Consider the following 27,683-nt stretch of genomic DNA (forward strand, 5'->3'; position numbering starts at 1 on the left):
AGATTGCACATGCTTCCTCAGTTTTGCTTCTTGGGTCCTCAGACATTGCTTTGGTCTTTTCTTTTCTCCATGCTTAATGTGGTCCACACAAGGACACAGGACAGAGGTTGAGTCAACTTTAATCCATTTTAACTGGATGCAAGTGTCATTTAGTTGTTGCCACCGCCTGTTATGTGCCACAGGTAAATTTGCTGTTAATTGCACAAATTAGAAAAGCATCACATGATTTTTCAAAGAGTGCCAACACTTTTGTTCGGCCCATTTTTGGAGTTTTGTGTAAAATGATGATGATTTAATCCCCCCCCATTCTTTTTTGTGTTTTTTTTCCCGAAGATATTACTATCAAAGTATTTTTAATTGCAATCATTTTCTGGAAGAAATTGAGCATTATCTAACAGAATTGCATGGGGTGCCAATACTTTTGGCCAGCACTGTAAACAAACGAAATATACACACAACAATGTGCTACTCAATTCTCATGTATATGAAAAAAAAATATATATATATATATATATATATAAAACTTGCAAGCAATGCTTATTCAAGGCACAAATGGTGAAGTTAAACTGCAAAAAAATGGCCGAAGTTACCTAGTCTTTTAGTAGTCTGTGTTTGCTATGAAGCTGAGAAGTAATGTGATAACATCTGTAGAATTAGCCTGGTGACACTTAAAGGGGAGGTTAAGAATTTTTGACATCAGGCTTAATCTTAGAGTTAGCGAGGGTTTATTTAGTTGGTGCAGTTGATTTCAACAAATTCCGTGTAGTTTTTCAGTTATTTGCTCGTTTCAGGGCTCCGGAGTGGCTATGCTAGCGCGACCGCACATATAGTATAATGATACCATATATGCATTGCAATTAGAGATCAACTGTTCATATTTAAAATATAACAAAATTAAATGACAACCAATATCCTGTACTTACTAACAATGCTGAGAGGTGGCGGACAAAGCACTGTTAAACGACTTAAAACACAGAAACAAAAAAAAAACGATGGATGACCTTCCGGCGTTGTAAAGTCAAAATCATGAAAGTCAGGTATGCCATTACCCGGAGAGTACGTATATAGTTTTCATAAAATATAAAACCTGCCATTTGAATTGGTGTACGTTTTTAAATTCTCAATTCATTTCTTGTATTGACTGTGTTAACTGTTTGAGCAGAAATATTATCTTTCCTTATTTATAATTTATTTTGGCAAAGCAATAGCCCTCCCAAAATGTCGGTGTACCTGCCAAACTGAAAAATCAACATGCTCTTGATATAATGCCAAATTGAGCTTCAACACCCCCCCCCCCCCCCCCCCCCGCATAGAAGGTTTTCGTTGTCCCTCACGTTGTGACCAGTGCTTTTTGACTATGCAATGTTAGCATACTGTATGTATACCTCTTTGTCGTTTTGGTCCCTATTGGGCACTACTAAATCGTCTTAATGGACTGAATTAGAGAGGTTCCAAAGCTGGGGATTAATGAACGCAACTGTGTGAAATAAAAGAGAACTGACTGTGTGAAGGGGAGGAGGAGCGGGATGAAGGGGAGGAGGGTTGGGATGAGAGCGGGAGGCGGGAGAGCGAGAGTGGGTAGAGAGAGAGAGAGAGAGCGCTCGGCTCCTGCATCCGAACCTTCCCGTGTTATCTCACTGCTGCGCGGCTCCTCTCGCCTCAGCTGCCTTTTGTTTGAAGCGGACTTCCACAGTGGACCACAGTCTGACCAACCTCCTTTTTCTCACCACCCCTTCCATCTTTCTAACCCTCTTTCCCTCTCCCTCCACGCGGGCGACACAGTGCATCCGCGCGCAACTTGTGCGCCCGCCTGTCTGCCTGCCTGCACTCGGACTTGCATCATGACTACTAGTTCGGGGGCACCTTGCAGCCGCGTCGCTGTGGAATGGTGGGCACCGCACGGTCGCGTCATCCTGGGGAGCATGTAAACGCCAGAGGAGTTTTGGATTTAACGCAACAAAGGGGGAACGATGAGCGTCTTCTCGCTGTGCTTGCTCCTGTGCGCGGATCTACTGGATTTAGCCGTGGGTAAGTGCTACCCCCTCCAACACATATTTCATGTAGTTTTTAAATAAAAAGCACAAAAGCGTAACTGTGCATGAGTTAGAACGGTTGGGTACACAGTCCATGGGATGAAGGTGGAGGTCAACTTTTCCAGACCCACCTTCTGCAGGTGCACTTCAGAGATGAAAAATTCTTGCAGCATCACCTTAAGCCCCCCCAAAAATATATACACACTAAAATGATTGATTTTCATGGTACTCGGCAGCAGTGTGGCGCTATGCTCCTTTCTCCTCTATCTGTTCTGACACCTTTCACCGTCATGCCTCCACACATGCCAGCCAGAAAATGAATGCATTATGACATATGGACGATAGAGGGTGGTCATGCTAGTCGAGGAATGACGTTAGCATGATAACTTTGGACACTGGTAATCAAAACGGGGTTAAAAAGGAAGGTTTTAATAAGACCAGATGTGCATGTGCATGGACTTCAGTCTTGGCATACGCTCCCTTGACCGATTTGGACCACAGATAAACTTTTAATGTCTGTGCAACCACAATTTCCCACAAGGCTGTGTTGTCCGTAACATGATGAAATGAAATGGTTTCCCGTATGCATGGCTTGCGTCAAACAAGTGGCGGCACAGTTAAGAAAATCACCTGGACCTGACGGATGCTCCGGAGATTCACGGAACAAAAAGAGACTGCTTCCAGCTTCTCGGTGGCCGAGCTGTCACTCAACTGCACACATGTTGACTTTTAATGTCCGCGACACCGGGCTGTTTTGCGTCGCGGGATGAAACACCGGGGGTGGGGCTCGGCGGGGGGGGTGTCGTGCGGCATGTTTAATTGACGCCGCGGCCAGCTTCGGTCGTGCACTTGAGGATTCACGCGTGCCTGTTAAGCATGTCAAAGAGTCATTCTTCCAGTGGCAGGCCGACTATCTGCCCGGCTGAATATTTCATGTTTTCCCAGGGGTGATTTTCTTTTTCGTTTTTTTAACGCCTATTTTATGCATGCGTGTGTTGTACATCTATGTGTGCATAGTAGAAAGCTACGAGTCTTTTTTTATCTTCTCCCAAGACGCTGAATGTAAAGCAGAGATATTAATGCTGTAGTGCAGGGGTTGTCAAACTATTTGGATCCAGGGGGTCTTGCTCGATTTGTTGCAAATTTGTAATCTTTCAGTGCCATTGACGATAATGGACGTCCAAACATATTTTCATCCTTTTGCTGTGTATTTGAGTTTATCGCTTGTATATGTCCTATCGATTGGAATTGGGAGGGTGGCAGCGAATGAACGAACCTGCCACCTTCCCAATCCCTTCCAGTTCCAATTGATATGACATCTATCGCTATCAATGGCAGTTAATGAGTTAAAGGCCACATATTTTACTTTTTCACTCAAGTTAAAATTTTTAATTATCTAAAGCAGTGTTTTTCAACCTTTTCTGAGTCACGGCACGTTTTTACATTGGAAAAAATCTTGCGGCACACCGCTCCAAAATTACTCTGTACAGTATATTTAATTATACAATAATTTCTCAGTATTTATACTTACTCATTGTGAAACTTGAGCCTGTTAAGATGAACACAAAGGCGAAAAACCTGCAGGAATCTTCAACAGCTCTGTCTCTCTCTGTTTTTATTTTATTTATTTTTTTAGCAGTTAGGCTTGAAAAACTCAGAATTATCACACAGGGCGACTTGGCAATGTTTTTAACCACATCAGGGCTGGTCATCTCTCTGACATTGGCTTTGATGGCAGGGAGTACTAACGCCTCTGCCACAGTTTGGGGCTTTTTGCATTTAGCAACAAGTTCAGCAACAAAGTAACTGACTTTCAGGGCTTTCTTATTTGCCTTTGTAGTTTTTCTCAATAAAAAGGTTCTGTGTTTTCACGAAGGTGAACAAAATAGTCTATCGACTTGTTTTGAAACGATGGGTGTTTCGTTTGAAGATGACGTTTAAGCTTGCTTGGCACCATAGTGCTAAATAGCTGCTCGTGTCGCGTTCAAGAACTGCTCGGATTTCTTGCAATCAACCACCTTGCTGTCCTCAATAATATGTTGGGAATAAAACACAGGAGGAGACTTGAGGGTTGTCACATATGGATATAATGGAATGGACAATTTTGTGTGCATATATCGAAACTTGACGAGTCAAATCAAATGATGTACAGTAGACGTTCTGGGGTTCACATTGTCACGGACAGTAAGGTAGCTGATGGCTAGAAATCAGAGCAGTTCTTGAACGCGACATGAGCAATACCTCGCTCATCTGCGCACAACCGAAAACTTTGTTTCTGTTTCTTCCTTCTTCCTGCAACTCCGCCTGACGACGAAGGAAAAAAAAAAAAATGCGACATTGGATCATTTCTCGCAGCACACCTTACAATCTCTCATGGCACACCGGTTGAAAAACACTGATCTACAGCAGTGGTTCTTACCATAGCTAAAGGTACTGAACTCCATTAATTTCTCAGGTGCATTTGCAGAACCCTTCAGAATTTCATAATATAGCCATTTTTTGACTAATTTAAATCCTAGCCAGCTAATAACTAAGTGAATTCCTGTTCAAATTTCTTCCAGAGTTCTAATTTATTACAAATAGTTTTGCTTTTTTTTTTTTTTTTTTTTTTTTGCGGTTTTCATGTCTACATTCTCATTTTATTGTTACATCCTCACATCATATACTATTGTCATGACATGAAATGAGCAAACTTTTTTTTTTATCTAAGCAGTTCACGCTGTCTGTAGGTTTGTTATACTTCCTCATACCAAGTGCCAGTCAACCTTCCACTGAGCAAACAGATTTCTCCTCCAGATGGTTAGAAATGGAATAAAGCCTGAAAATTAAAAGGGCAAACCAGTCTAAAACGCCACTTTGCCTAGATTTAGTCAGCATACAAAATAGAGCTCTGCGTTTCTTAACCTTTACCAAACCTCTCAGGCTTACTCACTGAACCCCTAGGGCAGGGGTCTCCAAACCGGTCCTCGAGGGCCGCTGTGGGTCCTGGTTTTTGTTCATACCGATCGAGCACAGACTTTTAACCAATGTGGATTGGACTAAAACAAGCAGCACATAACTGCAATCAACTTATTACACTTATAAAACACCAGATTGGTGAAAAGGTGTGGTCTTGTTTTTGTTGGAGTGAAATCCTGCACCCAGTGCGGCCCTATGTGGAATAGTTTGGAGACCTCTGCCCTAGGGTTTGATCAAACCCCAGTTAAGAACCACTAAAGTCACTATGTGCAACTGAGTATGTTACCAAAACGTTAAGAATTTTAAATAGCGTCAGAAAATGTGTTGTTTATGCTACTTCCAGGGTGAATGATTCAGATTCAAGATTTATTAGTCATTGACACCAGCCAAAAAAATTCGCAAGATGACAACGAAATTCCATATATTGGACCAATCAGATAGTCTTTTTAACAATGCAAAAGATTGGCTACGTATCACCTTATACTAACCGAAATGTTTTTATCAAAGAAAATAAACATTTTACTTATGTTTTTTGTCTGTTTTTTTTTTTTGTCGAATAGTAGGTATAGCTCCAGGCACAAGTATAACTTTGTTGGCAAAGGAAAGGCCAAAGGCAGGGAGCTTGAAGTTCAAGACAGCTCAGTCTTTGTGATGTAGAAAAGTTACCGAAGTACAAAAATGCTAATTTTAACCTGTTTTTGGAAAAAGGGCCAAACAAAAGGACTAGACCATTTTCTATGGTTTTTTTGGGGGCTTCGTAGGGGTTCCCCTTCGTCGACATTGCCAGATTTTTAGGTTAAATAAGGGAAAAAAACAATAATATGAAGTCCTTAATAATAACGTAAAAGATGTGCAATTAGAGTCTTAATTCTGAGCAACTTGTGAAATTACCGTAATTTTTGGACAATAAGGTGCACCTAGCTGTAAGCCGATACACACCAAATTTGACATGAATATGATATTTGTCCATAGATAAGCCGCACTGGACCATAACCTGCAGGATTCAAAATGAGGGGAAAAAAGTAGCGGCTTATAGTCTGAAAATTACGGTAATCAATTATTTTGCTACTCCAGAACAAAGACTGTTCATCTTGAAATTACCTAGATCCTTGTAATTTAGCCATCTCAATACTAACATTTTTTTTATAAATTTATATATATCAGTATTCCTGCATAAAAGCAGACATTTTTTTGTGTTTAATTGAAAAACAAACAAAAAAAACATCTGGAATAGATTGGGTTCCAAAGATACTGTATATGTATATTTCGATTTTCTGACAGATGTTACACACTAAACCAGGAACAGCAGCATAATCATTTTATGTTTGTGCATTTTTACGCTCTGTCGACTACAAATTGTCTATTTTTTTGTCTTTTTACCCAAATAATCGATTATTCGCAGAATAATCAACAGTATTCACTATTGGTGCTAGCTGATCAAACAATAATGGCTATGTTTTAGGTAAATTTACATGCTTCTAGAACCTTTACACTGTTGGAGCACCACTAATTTACTGTATTTTATTGACATTTTTAAGGCCGACATCTTCCTCCTATCATGACCTGGGCTGTTCTTGACTTTTGCAGCTCAGGCAAGTAGGCGTTATGATGAGGATTGATCTCAGCCCTTCCGCTGTAGGTCAAATGTTCATTAAGAGGAATCGGATCTCGTTCAGGAAACAGTTGACAGATGGATGAAATTGGCTGTGATGGACTTTTTTTCAAATGTCTCTTGATTTGTTCAGTTGCCCAGAGGACTCTTAGCAAGTTGAAGACATGAGGGCACAAGTTGCATTTAATTAAAAGTGTTGGAGGTGAGACACACAACTGAAACGGATAAAAAAAATGTTGGTGCACTAAAAGTCCAGTTCCTTCGATCATACTCAATATACACTTTCGCACCATAGAAATGCGCCACAGTTCCTAGAGCAAGGGTCTCAGAGTCCGGTCCTCCAGTGCCCCTATCCAGCTTGTTTTCCACGTCCCCCTCCTCCAACGCATCTGTTTCAAATAATCAGGATGATTATCAGGCTCCCGCAGAGCTTGCTGACGAGCTGATCATTGGATTCAGGTGTGTTAAAGGAGGGAGACATGGAAAACAAGCTGGATAGGGGCTCTCGAGGACCAGACTCGGACACCCCGGTTCTAGGATCGTTATCAGGCTCCTGCAAAGCTTGCTGATAATTTGATTCAGGTGTCTTAAAGGAGGGAGACATGGAAAACAAGCTGGATAGGGACACCCGAGGACCGGACTTGGAGACTGCTGTCCTAGAATGTTTTGGGGGACGATAATGTCATTTTGTGTATTCGCACATGTAAGAACTAGGGACCAGGAACTCAGGTTCCATGAACCATTTGAGTGTCCACTCTGAGGTAAGGACTTTCAGTGGGGCCGTCGGAACTCGATTTATGTCTGTGTTTGGTGGTTCGCTGAAATCAGCAGCTATACTCCTGTCATACTGGCACAGTATGACGCCACAACTCTTTTTTTTTTTTTTTTTTTTTTTTTTTTTTTAAACCTGTCCTGTTCAGCTGTTTGACACGGAGAATGGAAGTCTAAGTGCCCGGTTGGGCTGAACAGTTTTAATGTTTCACATTGAGAGTATGAAATACTCCCATTGTGATCATTCAACATACCTCGTTTATTATGACAAAGCAGCGAACAGGAAGGGGTTATGGGGGGGACAAAAGAAAACACAAGAGAAGAAACACAAATTACAAGAAGAAATACATTGATCATCTAGACTAACTACTAATATGTTGGTGCTATCTTCAGCTAGATGTATTTCCGGTTGACACCATGTGGGGGGCCTGTTGAGCTGGGAAAGAGGGGGACGGGGGTGGGGGGAGTGTATAAGCTAAGTGATTGAAAGGGGTAGAGTCTACACAAATCAGCTCTGTGATCTAGAACCCAGTAATCGTGTGAATCCTTTGTGAGTGTAAGCCCGTTGGCGACAGACTCTGCACCGACCCATCGCCAATCCCGGCACCGGGACCCCCCCAACCTCTAAATCTAATCTAAACCTGTGTGCTCTTCCAGTCATGTCGTTAGACGCTGGATTTGCTAAACAATAGAAATTATTGCCTTCAAACATGCAAGAATTTCTGCTCTGTCTAGACATGTGCCGATTACCGGTTTCAAGGTATACCGCGGTATGAAAATGTCCCGGTTTCAAAACCGTAAAACTTTTGTCATACCGTCCTGAAGGTATTAGCTAGTTTTTATGCTCCAAAAATAAAGGAAGAAATCCCTCGCTTGCAGCTGCAAGGCTAAACTCTACCCCACCCGTTGTTGCTCAATGTGACTGAGTCAGCTCTTCTACACGATTTCTAGAGGAGGTGAAACTTCTGCACTTTCTCCCCTATCAAAAGGAAATGTAATCGCTGGTAGGGGAATATTTCGGCTGCAGAAAAGTTACAGATGGCCTCGGCTTGGAGGAGGAGGGCCAACCGACATGTAAAACATGTTTGCAGAGGGTGGCTGCGGAGGAGGTAATACCTCCAATTTGATTTCGCATTTATACAAAATTAAAGGTTATTATACACTATCATGAACGTTTCCCACCAGCTAAGAGAGTTAACTCCTGAGTGTTTAGTGTGTCTAGCAGTGGTAAAACGTGTTTTTTTTTTTCTCCCTGGCAACTTTCTGTGCAAGAAAGCGAGTGTGTTATTAATGTAAACACGGCAAATAATTCAGTTATTTTTGTTCTGATGGTAATAATGTTGAGCTGTGGGTTTACGCTCACCCAAAGGAGTGCATTTATTTTAATTTTATTTAGAATGTTTGTTATGTTCCAATGTGCTACTATGTTTTGAAACATAAAAATCTAGTTCAATGGAAGGTTTTTCTTTTTTTTCAAACTCTGATATCTCAAAGTAACACATTTTAGAGCTGTAGTTGCAACACCGTGATATTTTTTCTTAAGGCTATCATACCGTCAGAATCTCATACCAGCACACGCCTAGCTGTGTCCTCAGCGGTTTCCATTTCGTTGCTCTCCGTTCAGCTAAGTTTTCGCGGTTTTGTTTTCCTAGAGTTGGGTGTGATGAGTAAATTAATACGTCACTGCTGGCGCAGACTGCAACGTCGCAGCAGTTTGTATCAGGCGCAGTACCCATGTGCGAACACGACTATCTGGCGGAGGGTTGTTCCTATAACTACCGGAGAGGCCTTTAGTTATAGGAACAAAGTACTCAGGTTCCTACAGTCCAAAATGTCAGTGAATAATTTTAAGAGAACTGTTGGGTTTTTGTACTGTTTCGTGGTGTTGAATGCTAGCATTTGAAATAAGATGAAATTAGACCTGAGGCCTTGTTCTTTTAACAAGGGATTACTGTATCAGAATAAAGCTGCCCCTGAGGAATTGTACAAATAGCTTGGATGTAGCTGTTACCTCCAGTGATTTATGTTATCCTCCACTTCTTTAGTTAGCAGGCTAGGCTAATTCAGTGAATTAATGGTGCCTCTACTGTTTGCAGCTAACTAGTGTGCTTAATTTTCTTCACAGACTACTGTATATGGGCTTTTAAAAAAAAAATATATACATATATTTCCTCTTGTGGCTTGTATTGTTTTTGGTGTATTTGTCTGTTTTTTTTTTATCTTTTGGGGGGGGGGGGGCTTCCTCAAAGATTACATTATCATTGTAGCTTTTGGGGAATCGCCAAGGCTCAGTGTTCTATTTTCCTTATTTTAGAGTTAATGAACAGTGAAAGGAATATTTTAATGTGGAGGATAATATCATTTTTTGTTTCTGGGCTAGAGTTCTGTTGAGCAATCAGATTAAATAAAGGTTCATGAATAAATCTGTCCCTCCGTATAAACGCCTCTGGAATATGATCGGTATGTTTTACCTCAATTGTACTCATTTTCTCTCATTCATTGTTACATTTGTTGATCTTCCTCCAGGGTCAAATCGGAGTGACTCGATGGATTAGCGGGGGCTTTCTAGTGTTCAATATGTCAAATTCCACGGTAGGAAACCTGTGATGATGCTAACGGTTCATGAATGCCGGAGGCTCAGAAGTGCACGAGTGGGAGCAAAGGCTGAGGCGTCTGGTTCGATCCTTCAGGAAAGCTGCCGTGGAAGAATGAAGTAAAGCGAGACGAGCTCAGAGAGGCCGAGTAATGCTTTGGGCGTTGTTTCTACCCGAGCACTTCCACCTTCTGAAACAACGTTTCAGACGACCTCTGTCCGCCAAAGGGATTCCCCTATTAAATTGATTTCTCCCAGTAGGATGAGGCTGAATTGCATTGTCATGATTTGTGACCGGATGGATTTGGCAGTGTTTGCGCGGTCTTGTTTGTACTGTCATCACTCAGAAAGATACTCAGCATCATGGAAGATCAATTTCAGCAGCAGGAGGTTAAATATGTACTTTTTTTGTTTTGCAATTGAACAATGAACGACATTGTAAACTTTGGCCGAATGGACATTGTGCTTTCTTCTCCAATTCTAAAAAAAGACCCCTTTAGCGTTGACAAAACCTGCTCTGACTCAACCTTACGGCTGTTGAAATGGGCAAAAAAATAAGATTAACCTTCAACAAATCTTTCTTCACAGTTGCCAAGCAGAGAAAGGAAAGCTTCAAAGTTCCAGAAAAGAATATTTGCCACAAGCTTATTGAAAAAAGGTACCGGTAGCGAAAGCCTCTTTCACGCTGCCTTCCTGGCAAATTAGCGCACCAGAGCCGTAACAGTAGACATCAGAATGAAATCGACAAAGCGCTTGGCACATTCAGGCCATTAGATGTAACAACTTTTCGACTACGGTAGTTGTTGATCTGTTGATCGCTAGAGTACTATAAACACTCCCTGAACCTTTAAACACAGCGCTATCTTGAAGAGATCGTAAAAGTTGGTTTAGGAACGTTTGGAGTCTCAGCAATTGAACTGCTTCAATTTGAGTTTATTGAGAACTAGCAGTATGGCCTTGTGTTGCTCGGGTTTGTGTAACGTGAACGCAACCGAAGGTCAGATAAAACATACTTTCCTTAGAGATGCAGCTTTAATGTACTGGTCCTTCTAAAAAATGGCATATTGTGATAAAGTTCATTATTTTCTGTCATGTACTGATAAACATTAGACTTTCATATATTTTGGATTCATTACACACAACTGAAGTAGTTCAAGCCTTTTATTGTTTTAATATTGATGATTTTGGCAAAAAAGTCAAGAAAAAAACAAAAATCTCTATCTCAAAAAAATTAGCATATCATGAAAAGGTACTCTAAAGAGGCTACTAACCTAATTATCTGTATCAATGAATTAACTCAAAACTCCTGCGAAAGATTCCTGAGGCTTTTAAAAACTCCCAGCCTGGTGCATTACTCAAAATCGCAATCATGGGCAAGGCTGCCGACCTGACTGCTGTCCAGAAGGCCGTCATTGACACCCTTAAGCAAGAAACTAAGACACAGAAAGACATTTCTGAGCGAATAGGCTGTTCCCAGAGTGCTGTATCAAGGCACCTCAGTGGGAAGCAAAAAGTGTGGCAGGAAACGCTGCACAATCAGAAGAGGGGACCGCACCCTGAGAAAGATTGTGGAAAACGGCCGATTCAAGACCTTGGGGGGCCTGCAGAAACGGTTGACAGTCTGGAGTAGAAACATCTAGAGCCACTGTGCACAGGCGTGTTCTGGAAATGGGCTACAGTTGCCGTATTCCCCAGGTCAAGCCACTTTTGAACCTGAAACAGCGGCAGAAGCGCCTGACCTGGGCTACAGAGATGCAGCACTGGACTGTTGCTCAGTGGTCCAAAGTACTTTTTTCAGATGAAAGCAAATTTTGCATGTCATTCGGAAATCAAGGTGCCAGAGTTTGGAGGAAGACTGGGGAGAAGGAAATGCCAAAATGCCTGAAGTCCAGTGTCAAGTACCCACAGTCAGTGATGGTCTGGGGTGCCATGTCAGCTGCTGATGTTGGTCTACTGTGTTTTATCAAGGGCAGGGTCAGTACAGCTAGCTATCAGGAGAGCACTTGGAGCACTTCATGCTTCCATCTGCTGAAAAGCTTTATGGAGATAAAGATTTCATTTTCAAGCACGACCTGGCACCTGCTCACAGTGGCAAAACCACTGGTAAATGGTTTACTGACCATGGCATTACTGTGCTCAATTGGCCTGCCAACTCTCCTGACATGAACCCCATAGAGAATATGTGGGATATTGTAAAGAGGAAGTTGAGAAACACCAGACCCAACACTGTGGATGAGTTTAAGGCTGCTATCGAATTATCCTGGGCCTCCGTAACACCTCAGCAGTGCCACAGGCTGATTGCCTCCATGCCACGCCACACTGAAGCGGGTATTTCTGCAAACGGATTCCTGACCAAGTATTGAGTGCATAGCTGATATAATTAATTGAATATTGACTTTTTTTGTATTAAAGTTTTTTATATTGGTAGGATGAAATATGCTTATGTTTTGAGATCGGGATTTTTGTTTTTTCTTGACTTTTATGCCAAAATCATTAATAGTTAAACAATAAAAGGCTTGAACTACTTCAGTTGTGTGTAATAAATCTATAAATCATCAATATGAAATTCTAATGTTTATCAGTACATTACAGAAAATAACTTTATCACCATATGCAAAATTTTGAGAAGGACTAGTAGTACAGTGGTACCTCAACATACAAATTTAATTTGTTCCAGGACCTGGTTTCTATGTCGGAATGGTCTTACGTCAAGACTGATTTCTTTCTTTTGCCTTGCTCCATCTAATTATAAAAAACGCTAATGAATAAAAACAAACATTGTGGTTTTCGAATTTGGTTAATTTCATTGCATTCAACTCATTGCCTGCCATTGACAACAGGTTCAATTCATTGAAACAGGGAGGACTGGCTTTGAATGCTCATCTTTCAGTGTGATTGACGGCAGTACAAGTCCGTTCGTTCATCCGCAATCCCATCTACCGCCTTCAATACCAGACAATGAGTTGGACGTGACACAAAAATGCCCCAAAATTCACTGGCTGTGAATGCTCATCTTTCAATTCTATTGACGTCCAATGAGTTAAAACAAGTGCCTTGTAAAGGCTTAAGTGGCTCAAGTGTATTTTAAAATAAACTGTGGTTCCAGACGAACTCTTACGGCAAGTAAAATTAAAACCACTTCATTCATCTGCAAATTCCCGATCCTAATTAGAACATGAAATGTATGATGAAAACATTCAATTGGAAACACTCAAGATTGGGAGAGTTTATCCAAAGCCCTTTGCGGCACCTGATAAATAAATCATCCACGGAAAAAAACTAATCTGGCACACATAACCGTTTGCCTTGAAGATGGATAGATGCGAGAAGCCACGCCGGCGGATTTAACGGCCGGCGGATCTCTTTGGGCTCTGATGGTTCCCGTCGCACCGTGACTGTCTGCTCCTGACACACTGACAAGATAGCGGCTGACGGAAAGAGGTTGTGGTGGTGATGCTACTATCTAGCAAACCACCTCTAGGCTTTGCTTCAGTGCTCTTCTGATCATTTCAACCTGTCGCTTCGGGGTGTAGCGGCCTCGCCCACAGACAGAAGCCAGACTCTAGCATTTACGGCTAAATGCTAAAAAGATTGCAGACTGATGGGGAGAAGAGTTGGCTGGGAATTCGTCTGACATTGACACAAAGACAAACACGGTTTGAATTTAGATTTAGACTCGGTGAAGCAACACGTGGATGTTGGCACAATCGCTCCTATTTGACAATACGCCTTTGAATTTTCTGAGATTCAACGCGTACCGAACCGAAAAACGAAGAATTGATTAAAGATTTAATCAAAGGTGGGTAGCCATAAGACAATTGGGACTTGAGTCGAATTTGATGACTCGTGTTGGAATCCCCCCCGGCCAAGCCGCACGGAAACGGCGACAGCCGAACGGAAATGGTGCTCCGCTGCTTACCGCTTCCGTGCGTCAACCGGGAGGGTGGATATTCCGCGCGTTCACTCCCTTTGTTAACCCTTAGTACTGACTCCATGGTCCAAAAGTTTGAAGAAGGCTCACCGAAAACAGGTTGACAATTTATTCGTCGACAATGGTCAAAAAAACAAGGCAAAAACAGACGACGGAGGAACAATGCTCGATCCAAAACAAGGCTTCATAGAAAAGTTTCCGAGCAGCAAATCTGTTTGTTATCTCAGTGTCCAGTGATTTTGAAGGCTGCCATGGAGTGGGCCGGGCCAAAGGGTGTTGTTTCGGGATCATCCCTCTGTGGCCGGTTAGGTTCGTGCGTGGATGGGAAGTGGTTGCCACAGCGACTGACGCTGGTCTTGGCGTCCCAAGAGCAGTGGCGCCTCCAGAAATTTTTCATAGGGGTGGCCAGATGGGGCTGTTTAAATCTTGGGGTGGCACACCAAAACTAAAAGCCATAATTTCAGGTTTTCATTATATTGTTGCAGTAAAAAGGTCAGGGGAAAACTATCAGAAAGACTTAAGGACACGGCTACTGATATACTTTGGTGTATTGTGTAATGTTTGATGTTACTAATGATTTAATGTGCATAGTCCATAACTGTCCAGTCAACATTTTGAGTTCCACAGCAATTCTGTTTTATTGTGTTATGTACAGTGCCCTCCATAATTATTGGCACCCCTGAAAAAGATGTTTTTTAGCTTATAATATATATATATATATATATTATTCAAATAATATGGGACCTGAATGGAAAAAAGAGAAAAATCCAACCTTTGGCATCCATTCAGTGGGGAAAAAATCCCACATGAAGAAAAAATTATTTGACATCAAATAAAGTGTCACGATTATTAACACCCCTGGTGTTAATACTTTGTACAACTCCCTTTTGCCAACAAAGGGAGGAGGGAGGAGCTTGATTTTGTGTCTGGTGAACCATTTCTGTGTAGATTTGGCCATATGTTTAGGGTCATTGTCTTGCTGAAAGACCCAGTGAAGACCCATCTTAAGCTTTCATCTGAAGCTTTCGGGCAGAGGGCAACAGATTTTGATTAAAAATGTCCTGGTATTTCAAAGCATTCATGATGCCATGCACCCTAACAAGGTTCCCAGGGCCTTTGGAAGCCAAACAGCCCCACAGCATCACTGACCCACCTCCATACTTCACAGTGGGTATGAGGTGCTTTTCAGCATGCGCATCTTTCGTGGCACGCCAGATCCACTTAGAGTGTTTGGTTCCAAAAAGCTCAATCTTGGTCTCATCTGACCAAAGCACACGGTCGCAGTTGAAGCCTGATGGAAATCTGTTGCCCTCTGCCCGAAAGCTGAAGATGGGTCGTCACTGGGTCTTTCAGCAAGACAATGACCCTAAACATATGGCCAAATCTACACAGAAATGGTTCACCAGACACAAAATTAAGCTCCTCCCATGGCCATCTCAGTCCCCAGACCTTGTTTTGTTGGCAAAAGGGGGTTGTCCAAAGTATTAACAAAGGATAGACTATAAAATACTACTGCTCGTCTACAAAACACTTAATGGCCTTGGACCAAAATACATGCTTGATTTGTTAGATTCCTATGAGACATCTAGACCCCTAAGGTCGTCTGGAACCGGTCTTCTGCATGTTCCAAGAACAAGAACCAAGCAGGGTGAGGCAGCATTTAGTTATTATGCTCCTCACCTCTGGAACAAGTAACCTAAACATCTGCTATATGCCCAAACTGTTAGCTCTTTTAAATCAGGGCTAAAAACGCTTTTGTTTAGCACTGCATATCCATAACTGTCTATATATTTCAATCTACTTGCTTTCTATTCCTCTTGTGCTTATCTCCATTGCTGATTTCAGTTATTATTATTAGTAGTAGTTTTTAATTTTTATTTATTTATTTTTATTCTATTTGTTATTAAATGCGATTTTTATGTATAATTTTATTTCCGATTTTGATTGTCTTTATTGTGATTTTTATGATTTTCCTGTGATGTCAAGCACTTTGAATTGCCTTGTGTTGAATTGTGCTATATAAATAAACTTGCCTTGCCTATATAGAACTAGATGCGAAATGATACTCGCCGGCGTTAGTAAACAGCTGCCATCTTAAAGCAGTAGACTTCTCAGGAAGTCTCTGTTGTAGAGAACCTTCCAGGTGAATGTAACTTTTTATCTAAAATACTCCTAAATTGGAAAAATCTGGACTTGATCTTTAAATGATGAAACGGTTAAAATGAACATTTTTCTCAGAAAGCTACTAAGTAACTCAAATGTTCCTACCCACCTCTGCAATCAACCTCTGTTAGAGATGCACTCTTACTGAAAATGAATGATTTTACAAAATCCAAAAGAATTATTGCATCTAACAGCAGCAGTGCAGAGGTAGTACAGCCTTACCTTTTAATGCTGGCACTTGAATTTGCTAAAATATATAATGATATCCAATGCACAAGCCTTGGGGGACCTCAAGTAGTTATGCGAGAAACACTTGTTCATATATTTTTATCCTTCAGTTTAGCCAATAACTAATTATCAGACGACTTCGGGGTATTTTTGAGCCACTCTACACAACCCAGTTGAAGTAAACCAAGTATACTGCACAGCCTATTCGTCCGTCACTCTATTATGTATTCTACTGATAGCCTTAATGCGACAGTCTAACACTGTGGCTGTGGTTTGGGGAAATACATAACATTTAACCTTGTAATAGGCAATGATTTAATCAGAGAATAAAGTAGTCTGTGTGCAGCAAGTTAAAGGCACTTAATGCTTGACCTGAATGGACTAAAAAAGAAATAGAGCACTGAATGCACTACAAGACGGAAAGGAACTTTCCCTTATGCAAGTAATTATTTTCGCCAAAGTTCGCTTTGTGTGGCTCCAAAATCCACTTCATGTTATGAAAGCACTGCCTGAAAACGTGAAACAGGTTGGCGACCCAGAAAGGATGGCTTTTGTCGAAAGGCCGCCGTCAGCTTTGTGTGCTTTCGCCAACGTTCTAATAGCCTCCAGGGAAAGGCCCGAATAGCCTAAAACGATGTGTCTTTGTGCGTGACTGTATGCAGCCCCGTGCACGACATTTGTCGCTTTGTAACACCGCTGTTAGAAGCTTTCCTGTAACTACTTCAAGTGGAGCTCAACTGTGCGGAAGAAACGTGTGGGCGTGATTCGAGCAAGGGAAGGATTTGCTTCAATCCGAGAGATTTTATTGGATTGTTTTTATGTAGGAACGAAGCAAAAAAAAAAAAAAGCTTCTTTAGGGCCAATTCGAACTAATATTGGGACAACCTGTAACTTAAAGGGATCCTTGGATAGAGAGACTTGTAGTTCTTAAAAGCTAAACGTTATTATGACTTTAAATTGTTTACTTTTACTAGAAATATTGTTACGACTAAAATTCCAAAGGTACTTTTCCCAAAATTATATCGAAGTTCTGATGAACATCAACATGAAACCCGTCATGCCATGGGGGGTAGATTCATTTTACCTCATGTCAAAACAAACCATGGAAAATGTTCAGTCATGTATAGAGCGATGTTGGGCTGGAACACTTTGCCAATTGAAATTATTTCTGCAAACTGTAAAAATCAGTTTAAGTTCCTTCTGAAGAGACATTTTATTAGTAATGAATTCTGAATCGAAATAACTAACCGCCATGAGCCAGATAATTTCAATGAACGTCAGGAAAACAAAGACTGGGTCTTTTCTGTACATGTACATGCATGTAGTATATAGATATGTATAGAGATATCTGTAATGTGTATGTACTATATGTGCATTTATATGTAGGGATGTGTGTGTGAGTGTATGGATAGGGAGGGAGGGGTGGGGTGGGTGTGGGTTTTATTTAGTGTTATTTTTTTCTGTATGCATTTTGGTTGGTGGGGCAAGCACTGGTGTAAATGTTTGAACGGAGCAGGCTGAATTGACTCCAGGAAGAGTAGATGTACCAATTACAACTAATGGAGATCAAAATAAATACAAATACAAAAATAATTTGATATTGAAACGTCTTGATGTTTTCATTTTTATACTACTGTAATTTCCCGAATATAAGGCGCACCCATGTATGATGAGCACCCCAAATTTACTTGTAAAATCTAGGGAAAGTTATTGTACCCATTTATAACGCGCACCCCTAATTCTAGCACCAATAAATTACTGGTGCACGATAATTATTGGTCCGATAATTATCGGTCCGATAATAGGAATTATGACGTCATCCCGATAAATCCAATAACATATATAATAGGACCGATAATATGTACTGTTCTGGCTTTGCAGTTTACACTATAGTATGGGAAATCAGTTGACCATTTGCGGGGCATTGCTCCCACCTGCTGGTCAGAATAATTCAATGCACCTATTTTTTGTTACAGTAGTTTGGTTCAATCACTTACACATTGCGGTGTCTAGCCGTAACATTGACTTGTGGTGGTGGTGTTATAGTCGGGAATGCTTTCTGTTACGTTTCCGCCTCAAAAATACATAAGTATTTTATGTTTACTATTACATATGGATGTGCAAAATATCTTTACTTCTGTGGTGAAGGGTCATATGTACAGAACTTCATAAGTTGTGTTATAGAAGCCAGCCAATGCTTTAGTAGCTCAAGGTAGTGTGCTATGCTATACATATAATAGTTGTGTATGTAAGCGTATTGTGCAGTTTGTTGTATATTGAGTATTGAATATGTGTATTTTTCTGTTGTACTTTCACAATATTAAGATGAGTGTCTTCTCATAAAAGAATGAAAATACCAAGCCTTGTGCTTTATGGACGTGCATTCATTCTTAGCTGGCTGTCGGGCAGTGCACAAGTGAAATGCACCGTTTTGTTCATGTCTTTATGAAAAATCTGATGAGATCAAAGGCAAATCTGTGTTGAATCCACCACAATTTTTATATATATTTTTTTAAACCTCCAGGTGTTCAAAAACTCAGGTTACACATTTAAAAAATTATATATTCATTATCGGTTATCGGTATCGGCTTTGAGGAGCAGGAAGTTATCGGTATCGGTTTCAAAAAACGGATATTGTGCACCCCTACAATAAATAGGATACAATAAAACAGAGCTCGTGTACAGATACAGAAATGTAATTTTACTGACTGGTGAAACACGGCACAAGCCTAGCATATTGGTAGTTCAAAACATTACCATAAACTAACAATATTTACGGTAATAATATGATTTGACAACTTCTCCAACTTACCAGAATCGAGGAGAAAACAAAAAAGATGTGACTTTTCTTTTAAAGGCTGCTGTATAACTTGCTCGTTTCATCATGATGAATAAATGTTTCTTCCATGGATTGATACGGTAAAATTAAAGTGAGAACGTAAGTCAGAAATCCGAGAGAGCTCATCGCTGTCGACACGACAGTCACAATAGGAATTATTGTTATTTGGGTTTGAGTTTCCCGAGGGACAGAAATAGTTGACGGACACACACAGGAAGTCTGTGTTGTTACGTTTGTTATGGTCCGAGTTGCGGAGCTGAAATAAACGTTGACTCAAATGAGTTCAAGAAACTAAATTATGTGCTTTATGAAGAGTGAAAAAAGCAGAATTTAACACAGACGAAATCATTCGGCCGATCAGAGTGAAGTATTACCGAAACAAAAAGGTGACGTCACATGCCGTAATGGTCGGCAACGGATTACCGCATACGTTTCTTCAACACATTGCCGTGTCAATTAAAAAAAAAAAAAAAAATCTGTTTTTATATGTATATATATACATATATATGTAATATATACGTATATACTGTATATTTGTGTCTCCATCCATGTACCCGTTTATAATGCGCACCATGATTTTACAAGTTGAATTTGGGGGGAAAAAAGTGCGCACTATATTCGGGAAATTACTGTATTTGTAATAGTAGTTTAACTAGTAAGTCGCCATTGTTGTTCAAGTCGCGGTGACGTCACATGGTTACGCTGCCGGGCTTCCAGAGTATGACTCTAGCGACGTAAACATGTCATCTGTTCAACCCTTTCAATTTGAACCCGAGATTAACTCATTCACTCCCAGCCGTTTTCACTGGAGCAACCCCCTTTTCTCCCGTTTTACTGGATTTTGATTGATTTTGCAAGGCCCACAGAAAATTCTGTTCTATTGCTATATAAACATGGAACCCACCAAAGGAAAGATTACTCTTCTTTCAGCAGGAAAAAAGTAAGTTCATATCTTTTTCCATTCTTCAGATATCAGCATTAGAAAATAGCTTAGTTTGAGCAATTTTCCAATTTCTGATGAAAAAACAGCATACATTTCAAACATAACTTTGACTTTAACACAGCTATTTTTTGCTTTTGTGACATCCCAAACATCTGAATAATGTTTTCCTTCTACAAAATAACATAAACAACAAGACAAATAGAGCTTTCGATAGCAAAGTAACAATTTATTTACTCATGACTAAACTATTGAACTGAGAGATGACGCTGTTGTGGCCGCGGCTGTATCGGCATTAAGAAAAGAATGCATTAAGAAAAGAACAATTGAAAGATGGTCCTGTCCTCGAGGGACTCTGGTGCATTCGAGAACTGCTCAGACCTTCCAACGCATACACTTTTTAAAATTCCAAATGCAAATAGGCAGACCCTCATGTTAACTCATTAAGTGGCTCAAATAAAGTGGAATTTTACTAGCAGCGAGGGGTTAATTTGAGCCGGATCTTGCCGGAACAAGATCTGTTACCTCTTGATTTTGGCCTCCCTGTGTTCCGAGGCTTATTTGTGCAGATCCGGCACCTCTCGTGCATATAAAATAATAATAATATAAAAACGTTGGGGGTACAGAAGGAGAGGAGTCATTGATGGCCTTCTCTACTTTATTGTGGCAACATTAAGAAAACAATAAACAAAATAATAGCGGACTGCCGCCACATTCGACCGCAAACTTTTGCTTCTCGCTCGTCTCCCCCTCGCTTCCAACTACTCAAAGCTCTCCAGTCACAGCGTCTCTTAAAGGGATTGTGCATAGTGTCGTTTTGAGCTTTTTGTTGACAAAAGTATCGAACGTACGACGTGCTGACAACTTTGTTTCTTAACACATGGAGCTAACAGTACGAACACAGCTTGGGGCTCTCGGCAGGCTGTGCCTCTCTATCGCTCTCCCGCATCACATGACCAAAACAACAGTAACGTTGCCTGCATAAGCGGAGTTTAAGGGGGGGGGGGCTTTCCTATATATGTATAAAAGTTGTAAAGCATTAAAGCAAACAACAAAAATGAATGAAATTAACAAAAAAAAGATATTTTTATAATGGGTCAAAAAATTATTTTTCGAACAGATCATGTGACTAGCGCCTTAATCTTTCATTTGCTTTGTATATTATTATTATTTTTTGTAAATTAGGGGAGGGCAATTTTATTTTTCAAATGATTTTTTTCTTTGTTTGAACATTTTTGGGGGGATTGAAGCAAATTTTTTGGGGATTGAATGATTTAGACACAAATGTCCTACCTATAATATGGCCCAAAATCAAAAAGGATTGCTAAAATAAAAAAACTTTTTAAACTAAAAATTAAGTGTTCAAATACAAATATTTGAGCCTCAAATATTTGTATATATCTATATATCTATATATATATTTATGATTTTTTGTTTCAAAATATATATCTTTTTGTGTGAAGCAACTTATTTTTTGATTGAATAATAAAGACACAAATGTCCTAGCCATGTGTGGCCCAAACGCAAAACATTACTTCAATCAAAAAAGTTGCTTCAATCAAGAAAAAAAAAAAGACTTAATTTTTTTGGACTTTGCATTCAAACACATTTTTTTTCTTTTTTGATCAAATAATGAAGACACACATGGCTCCGCCCAGGAAATACAATTTTAGACGGGGGTAACTACATTGGCACGACAACAGCGGGTGTACCATATTCAATGGATGACGATCTTGGCGAAAAGTATAGCTGTCCTAAGCAGCCTGATTTAGACTGCCCTCAAGAATGATGGGAAACAAAAAAACGCTCATTTTCAACTTATTATTATACATATTCTTGTAAGTTAATTTTATTGCTGACACTGCGTTTTGGGGTCATCAACATGTTGTGCCCTCCCTGGCCCAAAAGTCAAACTCCGCCTATGGTTGCGTGCACTTCAGGGTGCCTCGGAAAACATAACAGAACATTACACACAGTTACGGACATTACAGTATAAAATAACATAATATGCATAAATTCATTTACACAACAAATCCCAAGAATTGCATGTTGTTTATAAAACGTTAACATCATTTGAAAGAGTCGGAGATTTGTTGATGCACTGAAAAGCTGGACCAACAAATCATGCCCCTGCCATTAAAAAAAGAAGAAAAAAAAAATTGAAATTTGAGCATCTGGGGAGCAAGCAGCCAGGATCAAACTGTATTTCAACATGCCAAAAAGACAGTTGCATTTACTGTGTTTTTTCAAAAAGAAGTAAGATGGTTCAAAACGAGTCAGACAACCACAGAGAAAAAGAAAAAAAAAGTCCCGCAACATGGCAAGTGGGCATTTGCATTTTGTTTTCAGCACCATTTTCTGTTCCGGGACCTGTCCCCGTGCAATCATCCCTGCGCTGTCATATGTACTTTGCATTCCAGCACCTTATGGTTTACAAGTTAAGCACTGCTAGCAGCTATGCTATGTTCTCTGCTTTGACCTTGCTTCAGAAAAAAAAACTGATAGCTGCACTCTTATCTTATCCAAATAAAGTCAGAAAGAAGACAAAACAATATACCGTATTGGCCCGAATATAAGACGGTGTTTTTTGCATTGAAATAAGACTGAAAAAGTGGGGGTTGTCTTATATTCGCGGTCTAGACGTTGTACCCATTCGTGACGCTAGATGGCGCCAGATATCATTGAAGCGATTCAGTGACTCTGAAGTTTAACCAGTTTGGATTATTTTATTGCAATGTTTTTCCTTATTCAGATTTGTTTCAAGACTACAGTTAGACTTTGAAGGTCAATGCAGTTATAGCAATTTTGTTGTTTTATCACAATAGATTGGTTTATTTATATTTCAAAAACCAGAAGCCATTCATTTACGAATGTGATTGCACTTTAGTTTACATATTTAAATGTTCAGATAATAAGATTTGAATGAGGCAAAATAACATGTTTTTTCTCTCAAATATATTGTTCTAATCATTTTTTTCTGATGTACTGTAATTATTTTCTGTATAAAAATTAATTTGGTGTTCAAAAAGTCTTTTTTTTTTTTTTTTCAAACTTGAGTCTTGGAAAAAGAGGGGGTCGTCTTATAATCAGGGCTGTCTTATATTCGGGCCAATACGGTAGAAATGAACCCTCCTGCTGTCCACGGGTCAAAATGACCCGCCATTCTGTTGAATGAACGGATATTCATTCTCTGCCAACCCTTCCAGTTCAAATGGATTGGATGTCTACCAGTGACAAACTCATTTAACTTTATAGCAGACTGATAAAAGAACATGATTAGATTCTATTTGCGTCTATAGCACTGAACGGATTACATAAATGAAACCACAGAATTTATTGCGAACTATTTTTTTTCCCGCAAACAACTACAATTGCTTCTCCTCTGAGGTCGATACACACTTCGGTTTTTATAAACTTCAAAATGGAGGAGTGGTGCAACGTCCCCGAAAAGTCCAAGACGGCGATAAGCGACATGTTGAAAGATAACTGTGCATTAGCATATGCGGCCGTTATCTGCCTTTCAGCCCGAACGTGTGAAACCCAATCATCTTGTTGACATTTCAGACACGCCAAAGTGGGATGTTTGCATTCAGCCAGATGCATGAAAACAATGAAGATACAGTATTTTCAGCCACGCTGGCACGGTATTTGCATTCGAGAGGATGGGGTGCCCTCAGGGTGGGCCGCGGGGATGTGGTTGGAGTCTCCTATACAATTGCGACAATGCAAACAATGCAATGGAATACATAACCATCTTGGCAAAGTCTTCTTCCCCCACTGCTGCATGTAAAAGAGACGCATCAAAATTGCTTAAATGGCCAAAATGCTTTTTTTTTTTTTTTTGCCATTTTCCAAGCATACTTATAATGATCAAATGTGAAATCTTGGGATGAGCCAGGAGAACTTGGGGCGATAGAGTTCAATCGATGAAGCAACTTCAAAGCCCCCAAAGTCCTTTTTTTCGCAGATATACTGTAAGTCTTCCTGGTTGATGTCTTGGGCTCGCGTGGGAGTTTCAAGCAACTCTGATTCCCTTCGCGGAAAATGAACAAGACTCTGCCCCCTTGCGAGACTTGAAAAACGTTTGTGATCTTCAGGGGCATAAGCTGATCACGCACTTATTTCCCATTCCATTGAGATATAAACTGCATTTTTGAGAACATGATACCGACATCGTTCATAATTCATTGACTATCTAGCGTATTATTTATCTATAACGATCAAGTTTTGCAAAAAATATGAGCAGATCAATAGGGGATACGTTAGCTCGCTCGATACAACGATTGGTTACGCAAAGATTGGTTACAAAAAGCTGATTAACACTGACATTTTACTAGGCTACATTCAGACTGCAGCAGTATTGTTTTTGGCAGCCATTTTAATTTTCGTCTTAGACTAATAAGTATTTTCGTCTAAAAGACTAAGTCAAGGGCGTAGGTTTGGTCTCAACATTGGTCGGGACGATATTACCGTATGCAAATAATGCAAACAATGATCCAAATAAGGGATGACTAGCTTGACATCGTTGTTCCTTGTGGAGGCTGGCCTGACCGCAGTAGTTTTGATGGTTAGCAAGTTTAATGTTATGCTAACTCTTGCAGGTCAGACTTTCAGTTGCAAAATTAGTGGTGTTTCCCCTACCTCCACAAAATTGATGTCTTTTAACATGACCTACAGTGACTGCTGCTGGCCAAAATAAACCCTAATATCCCTCCTCTCCGAAGGCATTAATCTGTCGGGTTTGTGTCAGTATGTCTGTGTGTGTGTCTGTCTTTATGGTGGGACAGGGGGCTTCAAGTCATCAGCCCGTTCAGTAAGTGAAAAGGGATAAATGTGACTGACTCAGGAAGGGCGAAACCTAACTGACTGATTTCGCCCTTCCTGCGTCGGGCTACTTTCTCTTTACTTGCTAATTCAGCCATTAGCTGAGGAGGGGATTGGGTGAAACTTTCCTGAGTCAGGCTACTTTCTCTTTACTTGCAACAGTGTCTGAAAGTAACAGTGGCGAAACCAGTCAGTCAGGTTTGGCCCTTTCTGAGTCAGGCTACTTTTTCTTTACTGGCAAATTCAACCATCAGCTGAGAAGGGGGTTGGGCGAAACCTTCCCGAGTCGGTCAACTTTCAGACACTGTTACTTCTTACTTGACACTAAACTGCTAAACTTCTGAGGATATTTTAATAATAGTATTTTCATAATCCTAATTTATTCGAATGTATTTCTTTGAATACCCTCTACATATTAAAAAACATTTCTGAAAATATCAATTACCAATTTGCTGTGGATATACAGTGATATACATAAATAGAATAGAATAGAATAGAATAGAATAGAAATACTACAACTAAGCACACCAAGCAACAGTGGTAAAAAGAAAAGCACCTCAAATGAAATTTCTGGAAAAAAAAAAAGCAAGATTAGTAAATGCCACTCTTGGTTCAGAAACAAACTTTCATTCAGGTTTCATAAAATGCTTTATATATTAAATTTAATTTGAAACCAAATTAAACTGAACTAATGCTCCACATCTACGTGCATGTGTTGTGGACCCTTCCGTTAGTTACAAGTGTTTGTTTTGTTTGCTTTGCTTAATTTAAATGAAACAAGCTTGATACATCAAAATAATATTCTAACAGCTGATGACCAGTAGCCTATTATCTACTTTCAATGTGTTTTCTTCAGTCAGAAAAGTAATAGTTAAAAAACATTAATCACGATAAAAAGTGCACTAATTAGGGGTGTAATAAATAAAAAATCGACATCACGCACGCAGGCTATTTTTAGACCGTGAAGTTGCATCGTAAAGCGGAAGTAAAGCTGAAGTGGGACATTATAGACCCGCCCTCGCATAGACCCAACGTAAAAAGTGCTACTTTTCTCCTGTAATCTTTCAAAAACGAACATGCCGATCACACATTGCTTTTTTGGAACTTGTAGAAACGACTCTAGACATTACGACACATGAAGGATGTTTTCTTCATACGTTTCCGGAAACCAAAAACTGGAGAGGAAAAAATGTGAAGACCGAATCAACTTGCGCGGACTTTAACACCAGCTCGGCGAATCCATTCACGTTTCATATGCAGTAAACATTATGTTGGGTTGGCGTGGTCTTTCAGAGGACAAAGAGGTAGGCCATTTTTATATTTTTAACTTATTTTTTTAGCGTAACGTTGTGCCGTACTGCTTGTCTAACAATGAATGACCTGAAAAGAATTACAATGGTATCTGACTGCCACTGTTACCGTTTCTGTTATATATATATATATATATATATATATATAAAACAATTTTAGTAAGGGGGAAGTGTAAATAAATTATAGGATTAAGATGTGTTATCAATGAAAAAATTAAAAGTGTTCGTTGGCTGTCACTGAGTAGCATTTGCGATCGCTACACAAAGCTAACTAAATTACCCCCAAGAACGGTAAGAGACGTAGGACAACCAGAGGATATATAAGAAAGACAGGGCTGATGGTAAAGGATAGCTTGTTGAAACAGGAGAATATCATTGTCAGTCGCGTCGATAAAAAAAAGCTAAAGCTATGCTTAGGTCGGCTCTTTTTTTTCGTGTTTTTCAGCCTTCGACACTAAAGCCATCTCTTTAACTGAACATTTTTATGTTCTTCCACATCTTTGCCAGTCAATTTGGCACCAGGCACATCATTTTCGGAGAGAATTGGTAGGTTTAACTCTGTAAACATCTCCTTCGTACACGATTTCCATTCATTTCCTATTAGGGACAAACGCTGGCTTGTCCTTACGTAGCAACAGTAGCTAATGTCATGAATATTAATGAGCGGAAGTGACGTGTTGCTTGCGGTACGCCATTGTAATGTTAGTTCATTGTTCATTGTGTTTCTTCATTTGTAATGTTTGTTTTTTTTTTTTCAAAAAAAATTGTCAGAACACCGGGTAATGACAAGCATGATGTTTAGCTACTCTCGCTTCGTTCCTCATTGCGTCCCGAAGACCGTGCGGCGCACTGAGTGTGTTTTACGTCCGCTTTACTTGACATATTTCAATAATCGGAATTTGGATGTTTGTGAATCTCTCTCGAATCTTCCACGGCCAAATCGCGAATAATCTAAGAATCGGAAATTTCGCACACTTCTACCATTAATACAGGTAACTAGTGGAACTCCGTTAGACCTCGTTAGAAGACCTCTTTGACAGCCAGAAATCTTGCTTGTTTGTAGGTGACCAAATACTTATTTTCCACTCTAATTTAGAAATCAATTCTTTAAAAATCAAACAATGTGATTTTTTTTTTTTTTCCACATTCTGTCTCTCATGGTTGAGGTTTACCCATGTTGACAATTACAGGCCTCTCTAATCTTTTCAAGTAGGAGAACTTGCACAATTGGTGGCTGACTAAATACTTATTTGCCCCACTGTACTAGCAGATTCAATACAAAACTCTACATGAACACCAGTGACCGTGCCATATAATTTACCATTAATCAATTACATCTGACAACACCTAAAGATTTATGATGTCTTCTTCCCCCACTCTGGAAAATTGCTTTCATACAATTTGCAATGTGATCAATATCTGGCTAAGAATGCCATTTTATTTTCTAATACACTCGCCCGCTGCGTGTATACAAAACACGG

At 39.9% G+C, this 27,683-nt stretch overlaps 1 protein-coding gene across 2 annotated transcripts in view; it reads left to right on the top strand.

Moving 5' to 3' along the window:
* igsf21a (immunoglobin superfamily, member 21a) overlaps positions 1-27,683 on the top strand; it is a 623,523-nt gene that overhangs the window by 11,917 nt on the left and 583,923 nt on the right. Inside the window, exon 3 of one of the 2 annotated variants that reach the window (XM_057847132.1) lies at positions 1,783-2,028. In XM_057847132.1, coding sequence (XP_057703115.1) covers positions 1,971-2,028 — 58 coding nt within the window. In that variant the 5' untranslated portion in view covers positions 1,783-1,970. Of the gene's footprint in view, positions 1-1,629; positions 2,029-27,683 lie in introns of those variants that run through there. The other variant, XM_057847131.1, reaches the window with a different exon arrangement.

The sequence above is a fragment of the Corythoichthys intestinalis genome, chromosome 9 (assembly GCF_030265065.1).
Source record: "Corythoichthys intestinalis isolate RoL2023-P3 chromosome 9, ASM3026506v1, whole genome shotgun sequence".
Lineage (NCBI taxonomy): Eukaryota > Metazoa > Chordata > Actinopteri > Syngnathiformes > Syngnathidae > Corythoichthys > Corythoichthys intestinalis.